The 22,765-nt window shown below is 43.2% G+C and overlaps 1 protein-coding gene and 1 long non-coding RNA gene across 3 annotated transcripts; both read right to left on the bottom strand.

Annotated features, from left to right (window-relative positions):
- Positions 1-2,436: 2,436 nt before the first annotated feature.
- LOC117488220 lies at positions 2,437-3,946 on the bottom strand. The gene is made up of 3 exons (XR_004556514.1): positions 3,937-3,946; positions 3,022-3,050; positions 2,437-2,546 (listed from the first exon to the last, which is right to left on the bottom strand). It is a non-coding gene; the product is annotated as an uncharacterized LOC117488220 (long non-coding RNA).
- A 2,267-nt stretch (positions 3,947-6,213) lies between these two features.
- Positions 6,214-21,967, bottom strand: ncbp3 (nuclear cap binding subunit 3). Of its 2 annotated transcripts, none has more exons than XM_034137005.1 (12): positions 21,751-21,967; positions 20,033-20,098; positions 19,247-19,352; positions 19,017-19,142; positions 18,060-18,200; positions 15,733-15,993; positions 14,778-14,877; positions 14,539-14,648; positions 12,993-13,311; positions 11,805-11,935; positions 8,496-8,666; positions 6,214-8,329 (listed from the first exon to the last, which is right to left on the bottom strand). In XM_034137005.1, the coding sequence occupies exons 1-12, from the start codon at positions 21,913-21,915 to the stop codon at positions 7,992-7,994; spliced, it is 2,034 nt and encodes a 677-aa protein (XP_033992896.1). In that variant the 5' UTR covers positions 21,916-21,967; the 3' UTR covers positions 6,214-7,991. The 2 variants fall into 2 exon arrangements, with proteins under 2 accessions (XP_033992896.1, XP_033992897.1); XM_034137006.1 differs by having other exon boundaries at positions 18,075-18,200.
- Between the last annotated feature and the right edge of the window lie 798 nt (positions 21,968-22,765).

Genomic DNA, 22,765 nt, shown 5'->3' with positions numbered 1-22,765 from the left:
GCTCCTTCATTATTCCAGATTGATATTTCTAATGAACTCCTTTGTCCACTTGAGGGCAGGAAGGAGCAGAACCACCAGCCCCTGGTGCTGTGAGTCCAGCCTGCCCCCGTTAGCTCTGCATGCTAGCAGCTACATGTGTCACTGATAAGAACTCTCTTTGTCTTCATGCTAACACATGATGCTGAGTGACTTCTGCTTCCTGAAACTCTAAGGCTGTGTATGACATTATTTCTGACACCTATCTCTGTTTAGAAGTGAAAATAAGAAGAGAGTTTTCAAAGGAGAGGCTGAGAGGAGCAAACAGACTGCACTGTATCTTCTCCATTCACCTATCCATGCTGAACTAAAAGCTGGTTCTGTATTCATATGAATGATGTCTGATAGTGATACAAAGGAATAATGGATCACACACAGCCTCAGTTCTCATTTCTCAGGGTGGTTAGGGTACAGAAGTCTTCTCAGGGATCAGTTCTCTTTCAGAGTGAGTGTGAGGAAGGCTGGAAGACAGCAGCTTTCCAACAGAAAGCATTTAGGATATGAGTTTCCCTGGCACACAGAAACAAACAGGAGCACATTGCATTGGTATCGGGACCTGACAAATGGTAACTCTAAACATCGGTGAGGCTGAAGGGTTAGGGTTAGGTAACAGCCTCATGTCATACTTACTAAACTAGCAGAAAACGGACGGCCAGCATCATAATATATCGCGCAAGCAGCTTGTAAACCATAATTGTAGAATGCCCAAACAACCTGAAAGCAGGAACAGAGAGAGAAATATTAGGAAATGCTTCCAACATTTTACAAATAAACTTTGATTTGAAGTTGTCTTTGCCACACAATGTCTTTGAAATGTTCATTTTGTACAAACAGCTGGACAGCCAGTCAGTGTGTAACAGGGATCGGATCAGGACTCACATCATTTGTAGCACCACTTTTGAACTTTAAAAAAATGTCACCCTGTGACTGGGTGTTGATGTTAACAAGAGAAGGGTCAGGGGTAACTGACTGTGTTTTTATAGTGTATTCCAGATTGTCTGAAGCCACCCCGTCGTTGGTCATCATACAGTCAGTGTCGTCCTCAGATTGGTCATTTTTGAAACAAACTTCAACCTTATTGCCGATCTTCACCTGCAAAAACAAAAAGACAGCATTCATGAAGGAACTACAATATGAAGGCTTTCGCTCCAAAACAGCATCGTCTCATCTCCTCAAATGTCTGAGCTGCAAGGTGTGCTTTGAGCTACGGAGAAAAAGGATAGGATCAATTATGAGATCAAAACATTTCTCTCACTTTGGAAAAAACCTTTCTACAAGCCACTGTCCAACAAGTCTTTATGTCTCCTTTCATACAGAGACACATGTGGAATCAAAGAGACGCGTCCAGCTGCTCCAAACCACTTCCTGTTGGCTCTAGTAATGATCTGTCCCCACTCCATTGAACTGATCTGATCAGTGCCTGACCCCATAGACCCCATAGACCCCATAGACCCATAGACCTCCATATACCCCATAGACCCCATAGACTCCATAGACCCCATAGACCCCATAGACCTCCATAGACCCCATAGACCCCATAGACACCATAGACCCCATAGACCCCATAGACCCATAGACCTCCATAGACCCCATAGACCCCATAGACCCCATAGACCCCATAGACACCATAGACCCCATAGACCCCATAGACCCCATAGACCTCCATAGACCCCATAGACCCCATAGACCCCATAGACCTCCATAGACCAGACCCCATAGACCCCATAGACCCCATAGACCCCAGAGGGAAATGTTACGCTCACTTTCCAGCTCCGGACCAGACTCACAGTGATGCATTCTGGGACCAAGCCTGTCTCAGTGCGTCTGATATTGAATAATACGAGGGGAAACTTTTATAATACCCAAAATAACAGCTGGCACAAAAAGCACACACTTTAAACTTTGTGTGTAATACTCAATTCATTCTCTGCCTTTAGCAACATGTCATTATTCATTTGCTCCCATATTTACAGGCTGACACGCTGAAAGGTAACAAACCGCTTACATCTATATATAAATAAGATCAAGACAAAATCACTAGGGACTGATTCTGAGGACTGTGAGTTAGTAATTATTAATAAAACATTAAACAGTGAGTTATTACATATTAAATATTGAGTTATAACATTAAACAGTGAGTTATAACATATTAAACAGTGAGTTATAACATATTAAACAGTGAGTTATAACATATTAAACAGTGAGTTATTACACATTAAACAGTGAGTTATTAAATATTAAACAGTGAGTTATAACATATTAAATATTGAGTTATAACATTAAACAGTGAGTTATGTGTAATATCTATATGTGTAATAATACCAGTCATCAGCAGTCAGTGTGTGTGCTGGATGATCACAGGGAACACAGGCAGGGGTTCATTGTACTCACGTCTAACATTGTGTATGTTTTTCCATAGAAAGTGATGGGCATGGTGCTGATGTTGATGTTTCCACCAGGAGCATTCAGAGTGACCCAAGAGGCAGAGAGCTCCATCTGGCTGGCAGCAACTGCAGGAGTTCCAGGAGAAACACATCCATCAGGAACAACCTGAACACTCATCGTTCCCTGAAGTCTCTCCTCTGACTTGAAGTGACACTCATCAGTGCAATGAGTGAATAATGATATACTTATTTATTCTGTAAAACATGTGCTCCTTCAGGGTGAATGTATACAGGGTATCTGGGTTCTGTGCCATTCATAAATACAAGTGGTTGAAGGCTAACCCCCTCATTAACTGAAGCCATCAAAATGTTGAATAAGAGCCGTTCAGAGTTATATTGATTTCATGGATGAGCTCATGTTTTAAAAGTCTATCATTCAAACATTATCTTTGTTTATTTGCACAAAGAAGACAGTAGAGTAGTGCGGGGCTATTACACACTCGCAGTGACTCTATGCACAGAGGACTTGACTTTGAAATGCATTCATAATGCCTTTCAAACACATGTTGTTAGTCACAGTGAAGCCTGCGATGCTGCTTACCTGCCAGCAGGAGGAGCAGCTTCATGACTCTGCACAGAGGAAGAGGCACAAACACCGGGTTAACGCACGATAACACACATTAACAGCGTACACAATGAAGGGTCCTCGGCAGGAAGTGGTTCATACACTTCCTGAAGATTCAAAACAATGTTCTCTAAACCCGTCAAATGCTCCCTGACTGATTCCCTGATGTCACCACTTTAGTGATGCAAAGAGGCTGTGAGCAAAACTGAGACATTGAGATAAGAAGACGTACTGGTGGTTTTTAACTGAACACATATCTGGAAATCATTTCCCTCAGCTTCACTATTATCATCCAACTCTTTCCATCTGAGTTGGTCAAACCCGAAGGCCATGAGGAGATACAACGGGAATAGAGAGAGCTGCACACTGTCATAATGAGCCCAACAGGAAGGTTAGAGGAGGGTCTGATCCTGGGGGGGTTATTAAACACTGTCACAGCTATTTAGTGCAGAATAAGGAATCATTCAAAGATCAGAAATAAGCTGGAGCGCTATGAAAGTAACCAAGATCTTCAAATCATTTGAATAAGGAGTGCAGTTTTGTCTTTGTTTTCCAAAGGTGCGTTATTACTTTCTGGACCTGTTCAACCCACAGACTCGGTTCAAACATCAAAACGTTCATCTCAGTTAGGAATGCTATGAATAATATTCATCATAATTCTTCAACATTTCACTACAGAAGTCAATGGAGGAACGGTTAAGACTTCAGCTGCTACCTGCTCCCCGTACGTTACTCAGAAAGCTCAGCATTCAGCATTCAGCATTCAGCATTCACACGGACCTCTCTTCAGGATTCTGTGTTTCTGAGGGGACTGGTCCCTGCACCGAGTCACAGGAGGCTTCCTGACGGGGCTGCAGGACCCTGAGGAGAGAATAAGAACTGGAGGCTCACCGTCTGGAGGTCTGGGGCAGCTGATGGTTCTCTGGGGCAGCTGATGGTTCTCTGGGGCAGCTGATGGTTCTCTTGAGGTCCTGGTCCTGGTCCTGGTCCTGCAGGTGCAGCTCTGATGTGGCGCTGTGTCTCGCTCCGTCTCTTTGTATGCTGTTTCTTCTCTTCCAGCCCCTAAAGACTGAAGCAAACATTCCTGAAAACCTCTCAGTCTGGTTATTCGTGTATTTATTATTTCAGAACACTTTCCAGCCTCCGGAGCAAATACTGTACTGTACTTTGCTGTGAGGCCCTCGTAAACAGGTTTCTAAAGCACAGGTGTCAAACTCAAGGCCATCAGCCGTTGATAGCAGCCGCACTCTGAGGGGGGGGGGGGGGGGGGGGGGGGAGCTTGATCCACAGAGACATGAATGAAAAGGCCCCTCGCTCAAAGAAGGACCCGATTTCAGGCTTAGGGTAGATTTAAAAAAAGACGTGTTGTATTGCAGAGTAAGGACGTCTTTTTGCTTTATCCAGACGATAAATACTTTAGTAAAGCTTGTGAAGGCAGGAGGAAAACCTCACTGCCCCCCCCCCCCTGAAAATAATGAGTGACAGGCTGGTAGTAACCATAGTAACACGGCAGGGTCCGGGACAGGGGTTTTGAAAGTCTTGGGTTTCAGACTATTCAAATATTAGTAAGGTCCTAGCCAGCAAGTGAAGGTTCTGTTATCATTCTGTTATTCCTTTTTCATTTGGTTACTCACTTCATCTCTCATTTCAGTGTCAGCACTTCCTGCCCCTTGATTGACCCCCACCTGCGTAACCATCCCTAATTAGTGTCACCTGTGCCCCATTATCATCTCTCCCCCTGTGTATGTACTCTGGGTTCCCCTCGTTGTCTTTGTACCTTCAAGCCTGACGACTCAGGTTTATTTCCTCTCCTCACGTGTGTTCTGCACTCCAACATGTGACTCGGCCACACTCCACCTGCAGCACTTTAGCCTGGGGGGGGGGGCATGTTTCCTGTGATTTCTCTACATGTAATTCTCAGGTTTCAAAAAGCTAACATGCAAAGCAGAGCAACAGTGAAGAATCAAATCATGAGTTTAGGTGAGTCTTCATATATGTTCAGGGGGTCAGAGATGCGATCAAAGAGGGCAAATAGCAATAATAATGAGAAGAAGAAGAATCAATATCAAGTATGAATTCATGTGTTATGTTCGTGTGTTAATATATAACCAATAATATATACTTCAATAAAGTGTATTACTTACTGAGCAGCTTTTACACCCGAGCCCAGAGAGAATATGTGCTGAAACATGCACCTTGAAAGAAACATCAGAAAACTACAATTTCTTAAAATGTAAATCAAACATTTGAATGGCCTGATATCCAAAACATGTTTTTTGAGGAATAGCTGGAATATGAAATGATAAAAGAATGTAATTACAAAGATACTTCCAGAAAACCACCTCACCGGGTCAAAAGACACCCACTTATGCATCTGAGGGTTCAAATGTGTCGCTGCTTTGTTAGACAGTCAGTATTAGTTCACATTCATAGCAGTGAACTTCTTAAATTGGGACAGGTTGATAGATACACATTCTTTGAGGATTGACAGACATTCTTCTGAGACGTCACAAAGGGAGGTTTCTCCCTCGGGCTTCTCTCAGGTTCTTGACTGCTGTTGGGGGGGGGGGGGGGAATGTTGAACGTCTCAAAAAGCCAGTCGGAGCCGTTTTGAGGAATGTTTGAGTTCGGGGCGTGAAGGAGAATAATCAATAATGTGGCTGATCATGTCAAATTGATCATGTGACGGATTAATGCCAGCAGGTACGAGTTAATATATGACCCGTATGTACAATGTTGGTCCTGAAAACCCTCTATATAATCACATGGGATAGAGTCATTGTATTGAACATGTGCTCTAGTTGCAACTTGAAATGTGTCGCTGCTTTGTTAGACAGTCAGTTCACGTTCATAGCAGTGAACTTCTTAAATTGGGATAGGTTGATTAGATACACATTGGACTTTAATCAAACCAGAGCTCAGTCTGCTCTGATTGGTTAGCTGGCCGGCTCTGTTGTGATTGGTCAACCTGCTTAGAGATGTCCCGCCCCTTAGCCTGTCACGTACAATGTGTTGGAGCGCTAGCCAATAGGAGCGTGAGTGTTATGTAGTGATGTCACTATGTTCCAGGTGTGCTGTGTGTTTCTTTCTAATCTTTTGTTTCATTTCATATTTAAATGAATATTTTTGGAACACATGACCGTGACTCGGAGAAACTGAGATTGACAATTTGTTTTGACATTTTATACATCAAAGCATATATCAGGAAAAAAAACGTTTTGCAAACTAATCCATAAAGAAACCAATCGTTGCAGCTCTAATTTGTATAATAATCTAAAATGTTTGACCCTGCGTAAAGAATACAAAACAAAGATATTTAAACACAGATATGATGTTTGACGCTGCAGGAAGGCAGCAGTGTTCCTGTCACGCACACAGGAAGCAGCTCCATGACGGCTTTAAAAAACAATGTTAGAGAAATGTCCGACATTCAGGAAACAAAAGGTCCGTCTGCGTTTCCACCGCCCGTCCGTCCGTAGGAAACAACACCAGGTCATTATCAATATCCCCATGAGTCTTTCATTGATCGCTGCACACAGGAAACATCTCAAAGAAACGTAGAAACACTTTTTCTGAACGCAGGAATGTTCCGGAGCGTCCAGGGTCTCAGAGGGAAACACTTTGTCAAATCAGATCTGAGGCCGACGGGAATGAGTCGCGGAAAGAGAGAGACCCGGACCACATGGTAACGGATGTTTGGGGTTTTTGGGCCGTTTAATATCGACACAGATATTTAAATATACAAACAGTATACAACAAATGTGAGGATTTACAACAAAAAAAACACTTTTCTCTCACTCTCGTCATCTGAAGTTGTCCTATGTCTCTTTGAAGTCCTTTTGAGTATTTCTAAGATGTTTCTTGTCTCTTTGAAGTTGTTTTGCGTGTCCTTTTAGTCGCTTTCTTTTCCTCTGTAGTCATTTAGCATGTCTTCAAAGTTGTCTCAAGTTTCGTTGTTATCATTTGAAGTCACTCTGAAGTCATTTCTGTATGTCTTTGAAATAGTTTTGTGTCTCTTTGAAATAGTTTTGCGTCTCTTTGTGGTCATTTTGAGTATTTTTAAGATGTTTCGTGTCTCTTTGAAGTTCTTTTGAGTGTCCTTTCAGTCGTTGTTTTTTCTCTGTAGTCATTTTGCATCTCTTCAAAGTTGTCTCGTATTTCTGAGTATATATGTGAGTCATTTTGCACTGGAGACAAAGTGAGTCTTACATTTAATTCATAAGGAGTGCCCTCTTTCTGTGTTTCTGGACAGCAAATCATGGACTTGAGTCTCGATATTTAAAAACATGCAAAAATAAGTGTATATTGAAGTAATTTAGCATCTCTTTAAAGTTTTTCTGCATTTCCTTTTAATCCCTTTTGTCTCTGTAGTGATCTCTACAAAGTTGTCTCATGTTTGGTTGTTGTCCTTTTGAACTTGTTTCGTGTCTCTTTGAAGTATTTGTTTATGTCTTTGAAGTCATTTTGCGTCTCTTCAAAGTTGTCACGTTGTATTTTGGAGTATTTTTAAGTTGTCTTACGTCTCTCTGAAGTTGTTTTGTCCTTTTAGTCGCTTTTTTTTCTCTGTAGTCATTTAGCATCTCTTCAAAGTAGTCTGGTATTTCTAAGTCGTTTCTTGTCTCTTTGAAGTTCTCTTACGTCTCTTTGAAGTTCTCTTACGTCTCTTTGAAGTTCTTTGAAGTTGTCTTACGTCTCTTTGAAGTTGTGTTACGTCTCTTTGAACTTTTTAGTCTCACCTTTTAATTTGATAAGGAATGCTCCCTGTCTGTGTTTTCTGCACCGCTCATGGACTCGGTCGCAGACTGTCGATATTTAAAAACAGCCAAAACAAACAAAAAAACTAAATATCAGGACGTCGGCCATGTCTCCCCCCCCTCTCCCACGGCCTCAGATCTGCAGTCTGTATGAGGAAGAGGACGATGAAGAGGATGATGATGAAGGTCTCCTCAGTTGTCGGACTCGTCGCTGCTCTCGCGGCTGATTTCGATCTGAAGCGACGGCAGGTTATCGAGACGACTCTTTTTGATCTGCGTGGTCAGACGCTCCTGTTTCTGTTTAATCATCGCGCCCCAAACCTCCTGCAGCGCCGAGTCGCCCTCCTCTTCTTCCTCCTCCTCTTCCTCCCCTGCCACCTTCTTCTTCTTCTTCTTCTTCTCCTTCTCCTCCTCCCCGTCGCCTCCCCTCCTGATGCTGGAGGCGTTCTCCTTCCTCCCCGATGATGAAGAGGAGGTGAAGAGGCGCTCGTTGGCGTCGTCTCCGGCCGAGCCCAGTCTGCTCCACAGCGCTGAGAGAAGACACACAACGTCACCATCTGATCACTGAGCTTTTATTTTGAAATAACATCCTTCACTTCCTGGAAAGATTGTTAGTCTCTGGGGCTTTTACTTTGAAAAACAAACATCATCCTGCACTTCTGTTTTATGCATTTTCCTCTCAGAGCAGTTCCTTACTTGACTTCCTGTCTTTGGATGAGTTTACTGCTCTGTCCTGATTGGCCACGCCCAGCCTGCGGTGCACGTCTCTGATTGGCTCTCTGGCAGGGGGCGTGTCCCTGGGGGAGGGGGGGGAGGGGGAGCGTCCGTCGGGGGAATATCGTCTCTTCCCCAAACGCTGCCTCACATCTGCAGAGAGCGGGACATCAATAACATTCATATTATTCATAATTAGGGGTGTAACGGTTCACAGAGTTCACGGTTCGGTGTGAACCTCGGTTTGGGGGTCACGGTTCGGTACAACAAGAAAAAGCTAAAAAAAAGTCCCAAATGCATAATTCCAGGTTTGTTATTTATTTTGAACAGTAGTGCAAGTTTCAGTTTAAAAATAAGGAACTCTAACATTTTGATGTATGAACTGTATTACACAGTGAAAAACAAACCACAAACACTCAGATGGCCATATCATCTATAATGGCTGATGTCAAACAAAAAGGTTTCATCAAGCTGTAAAACTAAAAAGAATGTCTTGAAAATATTACAAAATAAATAATAAGAAAGTGTTTCAAGGGCGCATGCCGTTGAAAAACATATGCCAATAGCTTCCGTTATTTATTCTGGTCTCTCTGGCTGAACGGCTTTTGTCTTTCGCCGGGCTCCGGTGATTGAAAAATCTGGGTGATTCCTTCTGATATGATCAGTGGCGACTGATCATTAGGGGCAGGTGGGGCACAGCCCCACCTAGTGTCAGCAGAAAGTATTACAAATAATGATTACAAAAATGCAAAAAAATAAATAAAAAAATATATAAAATATATTTTAAGATCATGTTTAATCATTGATTCGTCTGTACATTGCTGTTTTAGTCTGTGTTCTTCTAATTAGTGTGTCTACAGTCCCAGTGTGTGCCTATTGAGCTGTTTAGAGCCATGTGGGACAAAACCTGATTATGCCCCTTCCTCTCGCTGTGAAGTGAACGATGACTGTAAAAACTACACTGCGCATGCTCAGAGTATTTTGTAATGTAATGTGTGTGACAAAAAAATAATGACCAGAGGGGCACGGAGCTACCATCCCCACCATACGTCATCTCAAATCATTCAGAGCTGATTGGCTGTAAGTACGTGTGCCGCGAAAAGTGTGGTGTGTGAAGAGGAGACGAGAGAGCTGCAGTGACGCGTCCTAAAACCAGGAAGTAAGCACAAAAAAGCAATGAGATTTCTCCAGAGGATTTTAGAAAATAGCTCGAAATAAGATCTGTGGGAAACGTACCTGTTAGATAAATGCACGTTTTGATTAGCCGGATAACATCCACATGTCTACCCTACTTTTATAATTTTTTTATCATAAATCTATGGATTAGATTTATGATAGACTTTTGAAACTACAAGAAGATAAGGAGGACTTTTACAAAAAAGTAATAGAAATGTTTGTCCAGAAGGATAGGCAAATGGACTTCATCTTCAAGTCAAGGTAAGACCGCCATTTTATTGAAAATGGGATCTTACTAAGAGAGAACAATTCAATATTTAAATGATAAAATTACATTTTTTGGGTATCCTTTTGTTGAACTGTCTGTTTAAAATTAATCGAAGCATCAGACAAAAAAAGCTTTTGAAAATAATATTATATTTTGGTTTAGGTCAAAATATAATATTTGTAAACCTGAAGAGTCAGTGCCAGTGCCTCAGCAGCCATGAACCTCACTGCACGTCACTGCAGAAGCTTATATATAGACATCTAAGTTTTTTGTGCCCCACCACTTTTGTACATATAAAAACGCCACTGGATATGATTTAGCATGTTTGGCGTGTTACCATTAGCATACCGCACCGCTGTCGAACAACGCCGACACACCGTCCTCCTGATCCACCACTCGCACTCCATCGTTATTGTAGTCCACAGGGAACCCAAAATGTATTTTCATGCCTCTGTGCAAGGCTTAGTCTTTCTATCTTTATAGCCACTGGTGTAAAGTAACTAAGTTCATAAACTCAAGTACTATACTTGGGTACAATTTTGAGATACTTGTACTTAATTTAAGTATTTCAATGTTATGCTACTTTGTTCTTCTACTCCACTACAGTTCAGAGGTAAATGGTGTACTTTTCCTCCACTACATGTATTCAATACCTTTAGTGACTTTACAGATGTGGATGAATGATGTGAAATATAATCAAGTGTTAAATCAGACTTTAGTTCCACCTGGAGTAAATTCACAAGCTACCCTGCAGTATACAAAGTCATTCAAACTAGCTGCACCTTTACCAGCTACTTTTACTGTCGCTACTTTAACTATATTTTGATGAGAATACTTTTCTACTTTTACTTGAGGAACATTTTTAATGCAGGACTTTTACTGTAACAGAGTATTCCTACACTCTGGTACTTCTACTTTTACTCAAGTACAAGATCTGTGTACTTCTACTCAAGTACAAGATCTGAGTACTTCTACTTTTACTCAAGTACAAGATCTGAGTACTTCTACTTTTACTGAAGTACAAGATCTGAGTACTTCTACTTTTACTGAAGTACAAGATCTGAGTACTTCTACTTTTACTGAAGTACAAGATCTGAGTACTTCTACTTTTACTCAAGTACAAGATCTGAGTACTTCTACTTTTACTCAAGTACAAGATCTGAGTACTTCTACTTTTACTCAAGTACAAGACCTGAGTACTTCTACTTTTACTCAAGGACAAGATATATACTTATACCACCTCCGTTTATAGCCTATGAAAACAACTATTAGAAAACGAAGGCTAAAGCTAACGTTAGCAGATAGTGACAATGTATGCTAGTTAGCTAGCTCAAGGATAATATTGCGACAGAAACACGTTTCAGTACACATCACGCTCTGCCGCTCCGACAGGGAGCTCTGCTCTGAACGGCCCTTTCTAACAGCTGTTCACCAGCGGTCCAGTCTGTGCCACAGTGACTCCGGACCGCACAGTTAATATTAACGAACGCACCCGTAGGTAATGTAGCTGCTGAAGCTAGACCCTCATCCCGGAGCAGCAGAGCCTTATTATACATCCATGAGCAGAGCCGACAGGCAGGAAGACTCGAGCACACAGCTCGCGCTTCATTATAATATATAACAAAAGAACACCATGCGTGTCATGATGGCACATAACAGCTCGCGGCCGCAGATTACTCCGGGTCCCAGACCCCCCCCATACCCCAAAAATATTGTTATTGCAGATCTACATGAATCACACAAACGACCTATTTTGGATTCAAAACGGCGAATTTCGCCGAAAGGTGACAAGTTTGCATCCCTGACACACACAGGTACACACACATTAATAAACAGCTGATAATGACCTGTCTTTCCGCCGGGGGCCACCGGGGGGGGCTGTCTGGGGGAGAGGCCTTTCCGCTTCTCCTCCAGCAGCTGGCGGACGTCCCTCACCTTCGGGGGGGGAGACGCAGACTTAGAGCCCCCCACCCGGTTCCTGAGAGAAACACAAAGTTAAACACAGTTCAAATTTAAAGAGAGGAGTTAAAGGTCTCCCATTATACTATTTTAGGCATATATTATATTAAAGTCTCAGATATATAAAATGTCTTGTCTCTGAAGTGTCCTGCTCCAAACCCCAAACAGATCATTTTAGCCCCCCCCCCCTCTCTTCCAGCTGTTACTAAGGACATGTCTCTGAAGTGTCCTGCTCCAAACCCCAAACAGATCCTTGTAGCCCCCCCCCCCTCTCTTCCAGCTGTTACTAAGGACATGTCTCTGAAGTGTCCTGCTCCAAACAGATCCTTGTAGCCTCCCCCCCCTCTCTTCCAGCTGTTACTAAGGACATGTCTCTGAAGTGTCCTGCTCCAAACCCCAAACAGATCCTTGTAGCCCCCCCCCCCCCCCTCTCTGTCAGCTGTTATTAAAGAGCTGACTCTGGGTCAGTAGCTTTAGAGAGAGAGAGTAGATCTCATCAGGAGAACTCTCCCAGCAGAAACTCAGCTAAATGCTGCCGTGATGAAACTCCACATCATGTTCCAAACCACATCAAGGATTCTCTCTGAAACAGTATGGAGCTCAAACTCTTTCTCTCTCTCAGGTTTACCACAAGGTGAGTTCCTTTTGATTTCCTGCTTCTTCACACATACTCTCTCCAGTATAGGTTAGCTCTGAGTGTTAGCATGCTAATGTAAACACAGACCATATTACTTCCAGAACACGTCTCATTGTTTCTGACAGCAACGTTTCTGATTGGCCCGTGTGTTTAAAGCCCGCCCACATTTTAGTAATGTCGTCATGACGCAGCAAATCTGGATCAGCTCCGTTGTTCCCCCGTTTTTAGAGATGTGGGTACAGAGGAAAAGAGAGAGGGGTTTATTTCCTGACACTTTGAGAGTCTCCTGACACACCGGGGACACACGGGGACACATGGTGATGTAGAGAAGACATCAAGAAGAGCATTCTGCATGATAGGAGACCTTTAAGATACCAATGTTTTTAAATATCTGGTACTTCACTTCCTGCTGGAAGTTTTTCAGAGTAAGAGCGTGTACCTGATGCTCTTCAGGGTGGTGTCCAGCTCGTCGGCGTACATGGTCATCTTCTTGGTCTTCTTGGGGGAGGGGGTGGAGATCATCTTCAGCTCCAGGTCGTAGTCCATCTCGTCCGACTCCGACCAGGGGGAGGGCGAGCGAGACGCCCGGCCGCGGAGCCCCGCCCCCAACGCGCGGGAAGCCCCACCCCTTTCCCCGACCCGATCCCCGTACTCCACCACGCGGTCGTCCTCCTCCATGTCCTCGTCTCCTTCCTCGTCTCCTTCCTCCTCCTCCTCTTCCTCCTTGATGGGTTCCTCAGGCAGGTTCACCAGGTCGGCTGCAGAGAGACACATATTAAATGGAGGTGTGTGTGTGTACCTGAGTGTCTGGAGGTGTGTGTGTACCTGAGTGTGTGTGTGTGTGTGTGTAGGCCTGTCGCGATAATCGATACATTTACTTATCGTACGATAAATAAAAATGATAACTTTTCTGAGCTCGATAAATTGCCGTTTACATAAGGATGTGACCAGCATTTTAGCCAGGCGCGCTGTGGCTGCCGGCCACGCGCGCTGTGAGGGGCGGGGCTGACACACAGCCAGGTCAGGAGTCAGACACTCCTCGTGCAGCAGTGTAGCATCCAAATTAATAATATAGCGACAAGCGGGAGACAACGTGTGACTTACTCGCGGGGAATTTAAAGTGAAATGGAATTGGTTACAAAACTACACATCTCGATTCTCCGGTGTGGGAATATTTTGGATTTCAGCCAAATCAACGAGGCGAACCTACGGACTTGAATGAGCCGGGCGGTGTGTCGCATTTGTTTTAAAAAAGGTAGCAACAAAAGCTAGCAATACGACCAACCTTGAACTGCACCTGAAACACAACCACCACATTCCGTTTTCCCAGCTGGGAGCAAACACGGCAGCTGGAGATGGAGAGCTCCCACCTTCCCGACAGTTTGCAATCAAAGATGCATTTGCCCGAAAATGCAAACATGTTGGTGTTCCTTGCTCGAAATCTTTGAAAAACAGATTTGGATATGGCCTGTTGAGGCATCTGGGTCTTTGTATGGACAGTGGACTGTACACTTGACTGTTGTTTTAAGGAGGTTTTTTTGCTGGTGAGACAATGTATACGCTCATATTTATAGATAGACGGACGGACAGACGGACGGACAGACAGACAGACGGACAGACGGATAGATAGAAGGATAGATAGAGAGAGAGCTCTGTTTTCCAGACTGAGTCTATTTAATTTATTGTTTTGGTTGTGTGTGATTTAATTAATTTATTATAATGTAATTCATTGGTTTTATTTATTATATATAATTTATATATTTGAATATTATTTCACATTTCATTTGCAATGTTGAATGTTCAATAAAAAGTTTGAAAGGATGTACTTGAATTATTATGATATATTATCATAATGTCAGTTAGTTCTAAAATGGTCTTACAACGGTGCCGACAATATCGTTTATTATTTCCAGGAAAATGTAACGTCCAACAAAATTAATTATCGTGACAGGCCTGTGTGTGTGTGTGTGTGTGTGTGTGTGTACCTGAGTGTCTGTGTGTGTATGGAGGTGTGTGTCCCATGTTGTCTCCGATCAGAGGTTTCTTGGTCTTGATGACGTCTCTCTGGATCCTGCGGGTGTGGAACCTCCTCTTCCTGCACACACAAACATTCAATCAGATTATAGATATATACACACTGTGGAATCATCAGATTATAGTGTGTGTGTGTGTGTGTGTGTGTGTGTGTGTGTGTGTGTGTGTGTGTGTGTGTGTATATATTCACCAGGAGTTGCTGAGGACTCCTCTCATGCCTCCGTAGTTTGGGTTTCCGTACTTCATGTAGTATCTGCTGCGTCGAGCTGCACCCAGCTCCTTCTTATCATCTGAACACAAACAGTTCATTTACTTTATTTATTCACAGAGGACTCTTTAAAGTAGAGACACTACATACTGATATACACCTGAACATCAGCAGGAGAGGACTCTTTAAAGTAGAGACACTACATACTGATATACACCTGAACATCAGCAGGAGAGGACTCTTTAAAGTAGAGACACTATATACTGATATACACCTGAACATCAGCAGGAGAGGACTCTTTAAAGTAGAGACACTACTGATATACAGCTGAACATCAGCAGGAGAGGACTCTTTAAAGTAGAGACACTACATACTGATATACACCTGAACATCAGCAGGAGAGGACTCTTTAAAGTAGAGACACTACTGATATACACCTGAACATCAGCAGGAGAGAACTCTTTAAAGTAGAGACACTACATACTGATATACACCTGAACATCAGCAGGAGAGGACTCTTTAAAGTAGAGACACTACATACTGATATACACCTGAACATCAGCAGGAGAGGACTCTTTAAAGTAGAGACACTACATACTGATATACACCTGAACATCAGCAGGAGAGGACTCTTTAAAGTAGAGACACTACATACTGATATACACCTGAACATCAGCAGGAGAGGACTCTTTAAAGTAGAGACACTACATACTGATATACACCTGAACATCAGCAGGAGAGGACTCTTTAAAGTAGAGACACTACATACTGATATACACCTGAACATCAGCAGGAGAGGACTCTTTAAAGTAGAGACACTACATACTGATATACACCTGAACATCAACAGGAGAGGACTCTTTAAAGTAGAGACACTACATACTGATATACACCTGAACATCAACAGGAGAGGACTCTTTAAAGTAGAGGAACTGACCGTGTGTTGCAAAGCGCAGCAGCAGCTTGTTTCCTTTGAAGGGTTTGATGGCGGGTCGCAGCTCGTTGCTCAGCAGAGAGTCTCTCTCCATCAGAGACAGATCTTCCACCTGAACGTCCTCCTTCTTCTTCTGCTCCTCCACCTCGCCCTCCTTCACTTCGATCTCCTCGCTGCTCTTCTTCACCTTCTCCTCTTCCTCCTCGTCCTCCTCTTGCTCCACCTGCCCTTCCTCCTCCTCCTCCTCAGACTTCTCTCCACGAACTGTCAGGTCAAACACACACATTCATGATTTAGATCCATCACCTGTCTTCTTTCTCACTAGTGGGAATATTACCGTGAGTTTACCTGGGCTTTGTTTACCTGAGGCCAGAGGCTTATCTTACCTGTGCCCTGTACTACGAAGCCGGTTCAACCTAACCTGGATATGTTTGAGTTAGCCGGTTGGCCCAATCCAAAACATACGCGCTCTCGCTAAGCTGTACTACGACGCGGGTTATGAAGTGGATCGCTCAAGCCAGCCGTGTCCTATCTAGTTAGGTGCGCGTTCACATGAAAGGGGTGGTATTTGGAGCATTCGACCAATCTCAAACATGGACAAGCGTACTGACAGCGCAGCGTCATACTTCCTGAATGAAAAGTGAACTATAATATTAGTCAAATATGAAGACGTTAAACTTTAAACATCCATGACTTAAACACTTTATCCAGGATCAAAGCCACATAGCTGCACCTGCAAGGTGAATACAGCTGGTAACAGAAAAAGTGTTTGAATGCGTACATTAACAGGTTTATGATATCACTGCCCCGTCTAAGACACGATCTGACTTTAATTACATTTGACTCGAGTGTTTCGTCAACTTAATGTGTTGCTTAAAATAATACTTCTGCATACAGTATGTGACACTGTGAGTGTTGCACGGCCAGATACGGCTCAAGAAGCTGACTCAGATAAGGAAATATATGATACATTATGATGCGATATGATATGAATGATAATGGGACACATCGCCGTCTGCACTCACAGTGCCGCGGACTGTACTTAATGTTACTCTGATCCGGTTACTTATGTTGTGGCAGATATTTAATGGCGCGTTTCCACTACAGCGCGGAGCACGGTTTAAGAGGGCTGTGACGTCAGCGGCCCGTCTTTGGTTGCGTTTCCACTTGGCCTAGTACCGGCCGGCGGGTCCTAATTCACAGTTTTTCTGGCCTCATAAAATCGCGGGTCCAGGGCCAGAGGCAACGAGGCTGAGTCGGGCTGAGTATGCTAAACTAGAGAGAGCATCGCTGGCAAGGGGGCTACAACTACAACAAGATGGACATATTTGACCGTGATTTAATTGTAATACACGTTTCAAAATGATGCCGAAGTAACAACATACTGATACCGGTTAGTAAAAACCATGAATTAATGCTTTGACAAGTCTGCAGACAGACGGCAGGGGAAAAACCTTTTAAAATGCGTGTTTTCTAAATGGAGATTGGCTAAGCTAACGCAGTATATGCTCCGACCGTCCACACTCACAACAACGGCCTATACAGACATAAATAAAGCAGCGACTGTATTCACCATGACACAGGCAGTCTGTGGTTTGTACTTGTTTAACTTTTGTCTAGTTTCTGAACATATATGAGGAGCTGTGAGCTCTGAGTGCTAACAGCTAACAGCTGTGTTGATTTTCTGGGGTTCTCTGAAGATCACGTCACGGCTCCGCCTACACTGCGTTACTATAGATACTGCCCCAGTTCCTAAACTGTAATGGAAATGCGCCATAAAGTGAGCCAGTCCTAACGAGGCCCAGCCATACCGAGCGAGGCCGTGTAGTGGAAACGCGCCATAAGTAAGCTTTCTTAACGCTAATGTTATAATAGTCAGATTGCTCTGAAGATGGGAGGTGATATTCTATTAATGTTCACGTTCACACAGTCTGTGATTTTGGCCGGCCGTCTTTCCTGCAACGGCAGTTTAAACTGTATTTCCTTTCTCCTGTCATATGAATTGATTGCTTTAAACTCCGCACACTGAGCTCTGATTGGTCAGCAGGCAGTGCTTTTATCCTGGAACCTATCCTGCTCCGGAGGCTAGCCGTTCAGAATAAGTTATCTAGCCCGCTAAAAAGTGAACCAGCGTCGTAGGACCGGAAACCCCGAGTTAACCTGAAGTTAGCTCGCTAAGCGAAAATCCGGCTTCGTAGTACAGGCCTCTGGGCTCTGGGCTCTGGGCTTTGTTTACCAGGGTTTCAGGTTTCAAGGCTTTATTGCCATTAGCACATTAGCCACAGTGTATATATGGCTATGAAAAACTTAGGTCACAGGGGTTTGATTACCTGGGGTTTGTTTACCTTTACTCTCCGTCTCCGGCTGCTCGCTGCTCTCCGTCTCCGTGGTAACCGTCTCCGGGTCGGGCAGCCGGCTGCAGTTAACGAGCGCTCGGATCGACGTGTTGTCATCGAGCCACACCACGTTACCTAGGAAACCAGCAGGTGGACTTCAGACAGGTGTGTGTTTCTGACCTCATTCCTCACGGTGGCATTACACATGGAGCAGTGTTTACATTTATTGTATTCGATTTCCTCCTGGTAGTGAGTTCAAAAATCGGTTTATTGCGTTTTGACAATGCATAACCAGTGTTTGTCATTTAGAAATGGAAAGCCAAATATATGCATTCAAATGAGACGGTGGTCTGTACTGATTGTATGCACAAAGAGAAACAATTTTACAAAGAACACAAACAAACAAAAACAACGACTAAAGTAATTCCTACATTCACTGCCAGTGAGCCTCAGACCCGATGGTCTACCAGAAACATTGTTAAATTAATATATATGCATGCAATACATACATGCAGCAAATACCTATAATCATACACATCTGCTGTATACATACACACATATGCTGCAGATAGCAGATTGTTTTACAGTGTGTGTGTGTGTGTGTGTGTGTGTGTGTGTGTGTGTGTGTGTGTGTGTGTGCATGTGTGAGAGAGAGTGTGTGTGTGTATGTGTGAGAGAGAGAGAGAGTGTGTGTGTGTGTATGTGTGAGAGAGAGAGAGAGTGTGTGTGTGTGTCTGTGTGTGTGTGTGTGTGAGTATGTATGTGTGAGAGTGTGTGTGTATGTCTGTGTGAGAGTGTGTGTGTGTGTCTGTATGAGAGTGTGTGTATGTCTGTGAGAGTGTGTGTGTGTGTGTGTGTGTGCACGCGTGTGTGTATGTCTGTGTGAGTGTATGTGTGTGTGTGCGTGTGTCTGTGTGTGTGTGTGCGTGTGCGTGTGAGTGTGAGACTCACAGGAGTTGTCGTCGATCCACTCGATGTGAGCTGGAGGATACTCCTTGAAGTATCCGAAGATGTCCTGAGTGCTCATGTCGTCGACTCCCGTCACGTAGAGAGCCTCCATCCTCAGGTTGGGGATCGCTGAGCACCACAGAAGAAGAAGAAGAAGAAGAAGAAGAGAGGTTAAAGCACCACAGAAGAAGAATAGGAGGTTAGAGCACCACAGAAGAAGAGCTGTGTCTCACCTTTCTTCATGGTTTCTTTATCCATGAGAACGTCTCTCTGCTCGGCGTTGTCTTCGGGACGGAAGTGGAAACGTTGCGCTCTCTTTTCCTTCCTCTCGATCGCCTCCTGATGAAAACATACACACACACATTTAACACACTTCCTCTACGTTCAGAGCTTCAACTTCATTCAAAATGATTTAATTTAAGGAAATCAGAGCATCTTTTTAAAGTAAGACACAGAGGTTGAATCCACCGAGCTCACATTAAGGAAATATAATTTAAATAATAGTTATTTTTGCAGGAACAACAATCCCTTAAACTTATGTGAATTCAATTCTCTGAGAGAAACTTTAGCCCCAGTGTGTGTGTGTGTGTGTGTGTACTCTATCAGTGATTCCCCTCCTGTTGGAGAACTGAGAGAACAGTGGGTTTAAAGTCTATGAACGTCTTCATGTTTCATTTACAAATTCACCAGAAGCAAACCGAGATCATTAACAACATCCTGTAAAAAAACTAAAATTCTGTACTCCTTAAAGCAAATGTGAAGATCTGAATGATCACGCTGAGACGATGTGTCAGGTGACCAATATTCACAGAAACTGGAGTGAACCGGAAACATGGAACAGCTTCAGCGTGGAGAGCAGTGAGAGGGAGATACAATTTGTATTATGATATTGAGGGCAATACAAAATATGTTGGATATATAATCCGTTTGTGTCCCAGTTTGTACATTTAATTGTTGATAAATCTGATTTTTAGTAGCTTCTCTTTTTGAATAATGCTGCCGTAAAGTGCCGTTTGTACCTTTGAGTTGACGTCGATCCCTGTGATGAACGATCCCGCCTTGTTCTCATATCGCCGGCTCGTATCCTGAAGAAATTAAAACAAACAATAATGTCATTTAAATTTAAAAATCCACAGCATCTGAAGCTCAACTTTTCCCCCAGATTTACACCAAACTCCTTTTAAATAACTGGTATTTTAATTATTTTTAAGTGAGTAAAACATTGTCTTATTATACCAGGCAAATGTAAGGAAAGTTAACCAACAGGTAATGGAGGTGTGCCGTAAAACACTTTGCACTACAGGAGATATTACAGTGTTCTGCATAATGTATGTTAGTGGGAAGATGAGCAATGGTATCAGAAACACAACCAACAAAGTTTAACAATATCACCTAAATTAGGGATTAAAGATCAGCCGAATTGATCAGAGACTCTCCCTGTGTGAGAGTCATTAAACTTTTTTAATTAATATCAAACACATCCGTTCTTTTGCTGTTAAAAACATTACATTTACAGTTTCCTTAGTGGGTTTTGGTCGATCCACACAAACAGGGGTCATGTTGAGGCTAACAGCACCAAGTCAATGGAATAAAACACAGGTAAACTGTTCACATATATTTGAGTTTTAACCAGCTTGAGTTAAAAAGGTGATTTACAGAGTTCTGTCTGAGTCATAACAGATGAAAAACCACCAAAACCCAAAGATATCTGTTCAATTTGGGGGTTACAAACAGGCCGAATTGATCATAGACAGTCCCTGTATCAGATTGGTTCAATATGTTGTATTGTTTTTTTTTAGATATATGCCTTTTACAGATGTAGTTGACGTATGACCAGCTCGCATTAATAGCAGTTAACCGTGAACAGTTAGCCAGTAACGGTCGCAATGCTAACAACAAAGCTACATCTACAGGTGAGTCGCATCAGATGGAAAACCTTTCAAACTCAAATATATCTGTTACATTTGGGGGTTAGAAATAGGCCGAATTTATCATAGACTGTCCCTGTATCAGAATAATTGAATATATATTTTTATTTGATTAAATATATGCCTTATATTGCCATTAAAACCCCTACATTTACAGTTTCCCAATTGGAGTGTGGTCCCTCTTTATAAACACGTTACAAGAAGAGGCTAACGGCAACAAGTGGCTGGGATAACAAACAGGTAAACTGCTGCTAAATAGATATAGTTAACTTATAACCAGCTCGCATAAAAAGCATTTAAAAATCATTTAACTGTTGTTAACAGTTAGCCAGTAAAGGTCACAATGCTAACAACAATGCTAATAACAAACCTACAGCTACAGGTCAGTCACATCATATGAAAAACCTTTAAAACTCAAAGATATGTTACATTTGGGGGTTAGAAACCGGCTGAATTGATCATAGACCATCTTTGTATTAGAATAATTCAAAAAGGTGGTTCTATCTTCAAAATAACGAGTTATTTTAACATGTAAACACTTGAATTCACAGTTTCCTCGGTGGAGTTTGGTCTCGCTTTAAAACACGGTACAAGAAGAGGCTAAGAGCAACAAGTGACTAAAATAACAGACAGTTAACCTGCTGCTAAACACATATTTATAATTAAACCAGTTTGTGTTCAAACCGGTGTACAGGGAGCCTCCAGCCCCCGGAGAGAGAGCGGGGAGGCGGCGTGAGGAGAGGCCGACTCCCCGTTCTCTCTCCCGGGCTGCAGGACACGCGAGTTCCCGGTCTGCAGAGGCCTCTCACCGGCAGAAGCTCCTTCAGGGACCGGCTCACCGACACCTCGTCCTCCAGCTCCCCGTCCTCCACCTCCATCGGTTCGGCCTCCCGAGCATCTTTATCCGACTCAGAGTCCGAGTCCGAGCCGCTGTCTGGTTTCACGGAGACCCGCAAGCTGCGCACCGCCGCCATGGTGCATCAAAACGGGCTGTTCTTCTGTGGTGCCGAGGAGCAGAGAACAGCAACCAGCGACACCTAGTGAGGGGTTTAATGCTGGAGGAAAGGGCAGGATGAGGGTCACCTAGTGAGGGGTTTAATGCTGGAGGAAAGGGCAGGATGAGGGTCACCTAGTGAGGGGTTTAATGCTGGAGGAAAGGGCAGGATGAGGGTCACCTAGTGAGGGGTTTAATGCTGGAGGAAAGGGCAGGATGAGGGTCACCTGGTGAGGGGTTTAATGCTGGAGGAAAGGGCAGGATGAGGGTCACCGGGTGAGGGGTTTAATGCTGGAGGAAAGGGCAGGATGAGGGTCACCTAGTGAGGGGTTTAATGCTGGAGGAAAGGGCAGGAAGAGGGTCACCGGGTGAGGGGTTTAATGCTGGAGGAAAGGGCAGGAAGAGGGTCACCTAGTGAGGGGTTTAATGCTGGAGGAAAGGGCAGGAAGAGGGTCACCTAGTGAGGGGTTTCATCTTGCAGGATGAGGAATGAGATTCTGAGATGAAAGTTAAAAGTTCTGAGAAAAAATGAAAACAAAGGAAACAGTTTAAGAAATACTTTTACTTTATTGAAGTTGTTACCATCTGTACAGTATTTGTATTATTCATGTTATTTTTAGATAAACACAAATAATTTACAGGAACATGAAAATATATCACAGGAAAAAGGAGACCGACATCAGAGTGTGAACGTCTCGCCTGCAGACTTCAATCCGCCATGTTTGTTATTATGCTACTTCCTCACCCTTTCAAAATAAAATATTACTCTATTTTGGCCAAAAACACAGAAAAGAGAGATTTTTACCTGAAATTAGAAACAGATTTTGAGC

The sequence above is a fragment of the Trematomus bernacchii genome, unplaced genomic scaffold (assembly GCF_902827165.1).
Source record: "Trematomus bernacchii unplaced genomic scaffold, fTreBer1.1, whole genome shotgun sequence".
NCBI classification, from domain to species: domain Eukaryota; kingdom Metazoa; phylum Chordata; class Actinopteri; order Perciformes; family Nototheniidae; genus Trematomus; species Trematomus bernacchii.
This window is presented reverse-complemented; position numbering and strand designations above follow the sequence as displayed.

Excerpts from the sequence above, each read along its gene's own strand:
- ncbp3 (XM_034137005.1), bottom strand. The coding sequence starts at position 21,915 with ATGGCGGCGGTGCGCAGCTTGCGGGTCTCCGTGAAACCAGACAGCGGC. Across the intron at positions 19,353-20,032 it reads GGATCGACGTCAACTCAAAG|GAGGCGATCGAGAGGAAGGA; the intron begins GTACAAACGGCA and ends TGTTTTCATCAG. Across the intron at positions 19,143-19,246 it reads TAAAGAAACCATGAAGAAAG|CGATCCCCAACCTGAGGATG; the intron begins GTGAGACACAGC and ends TGTGGTGCTCAG.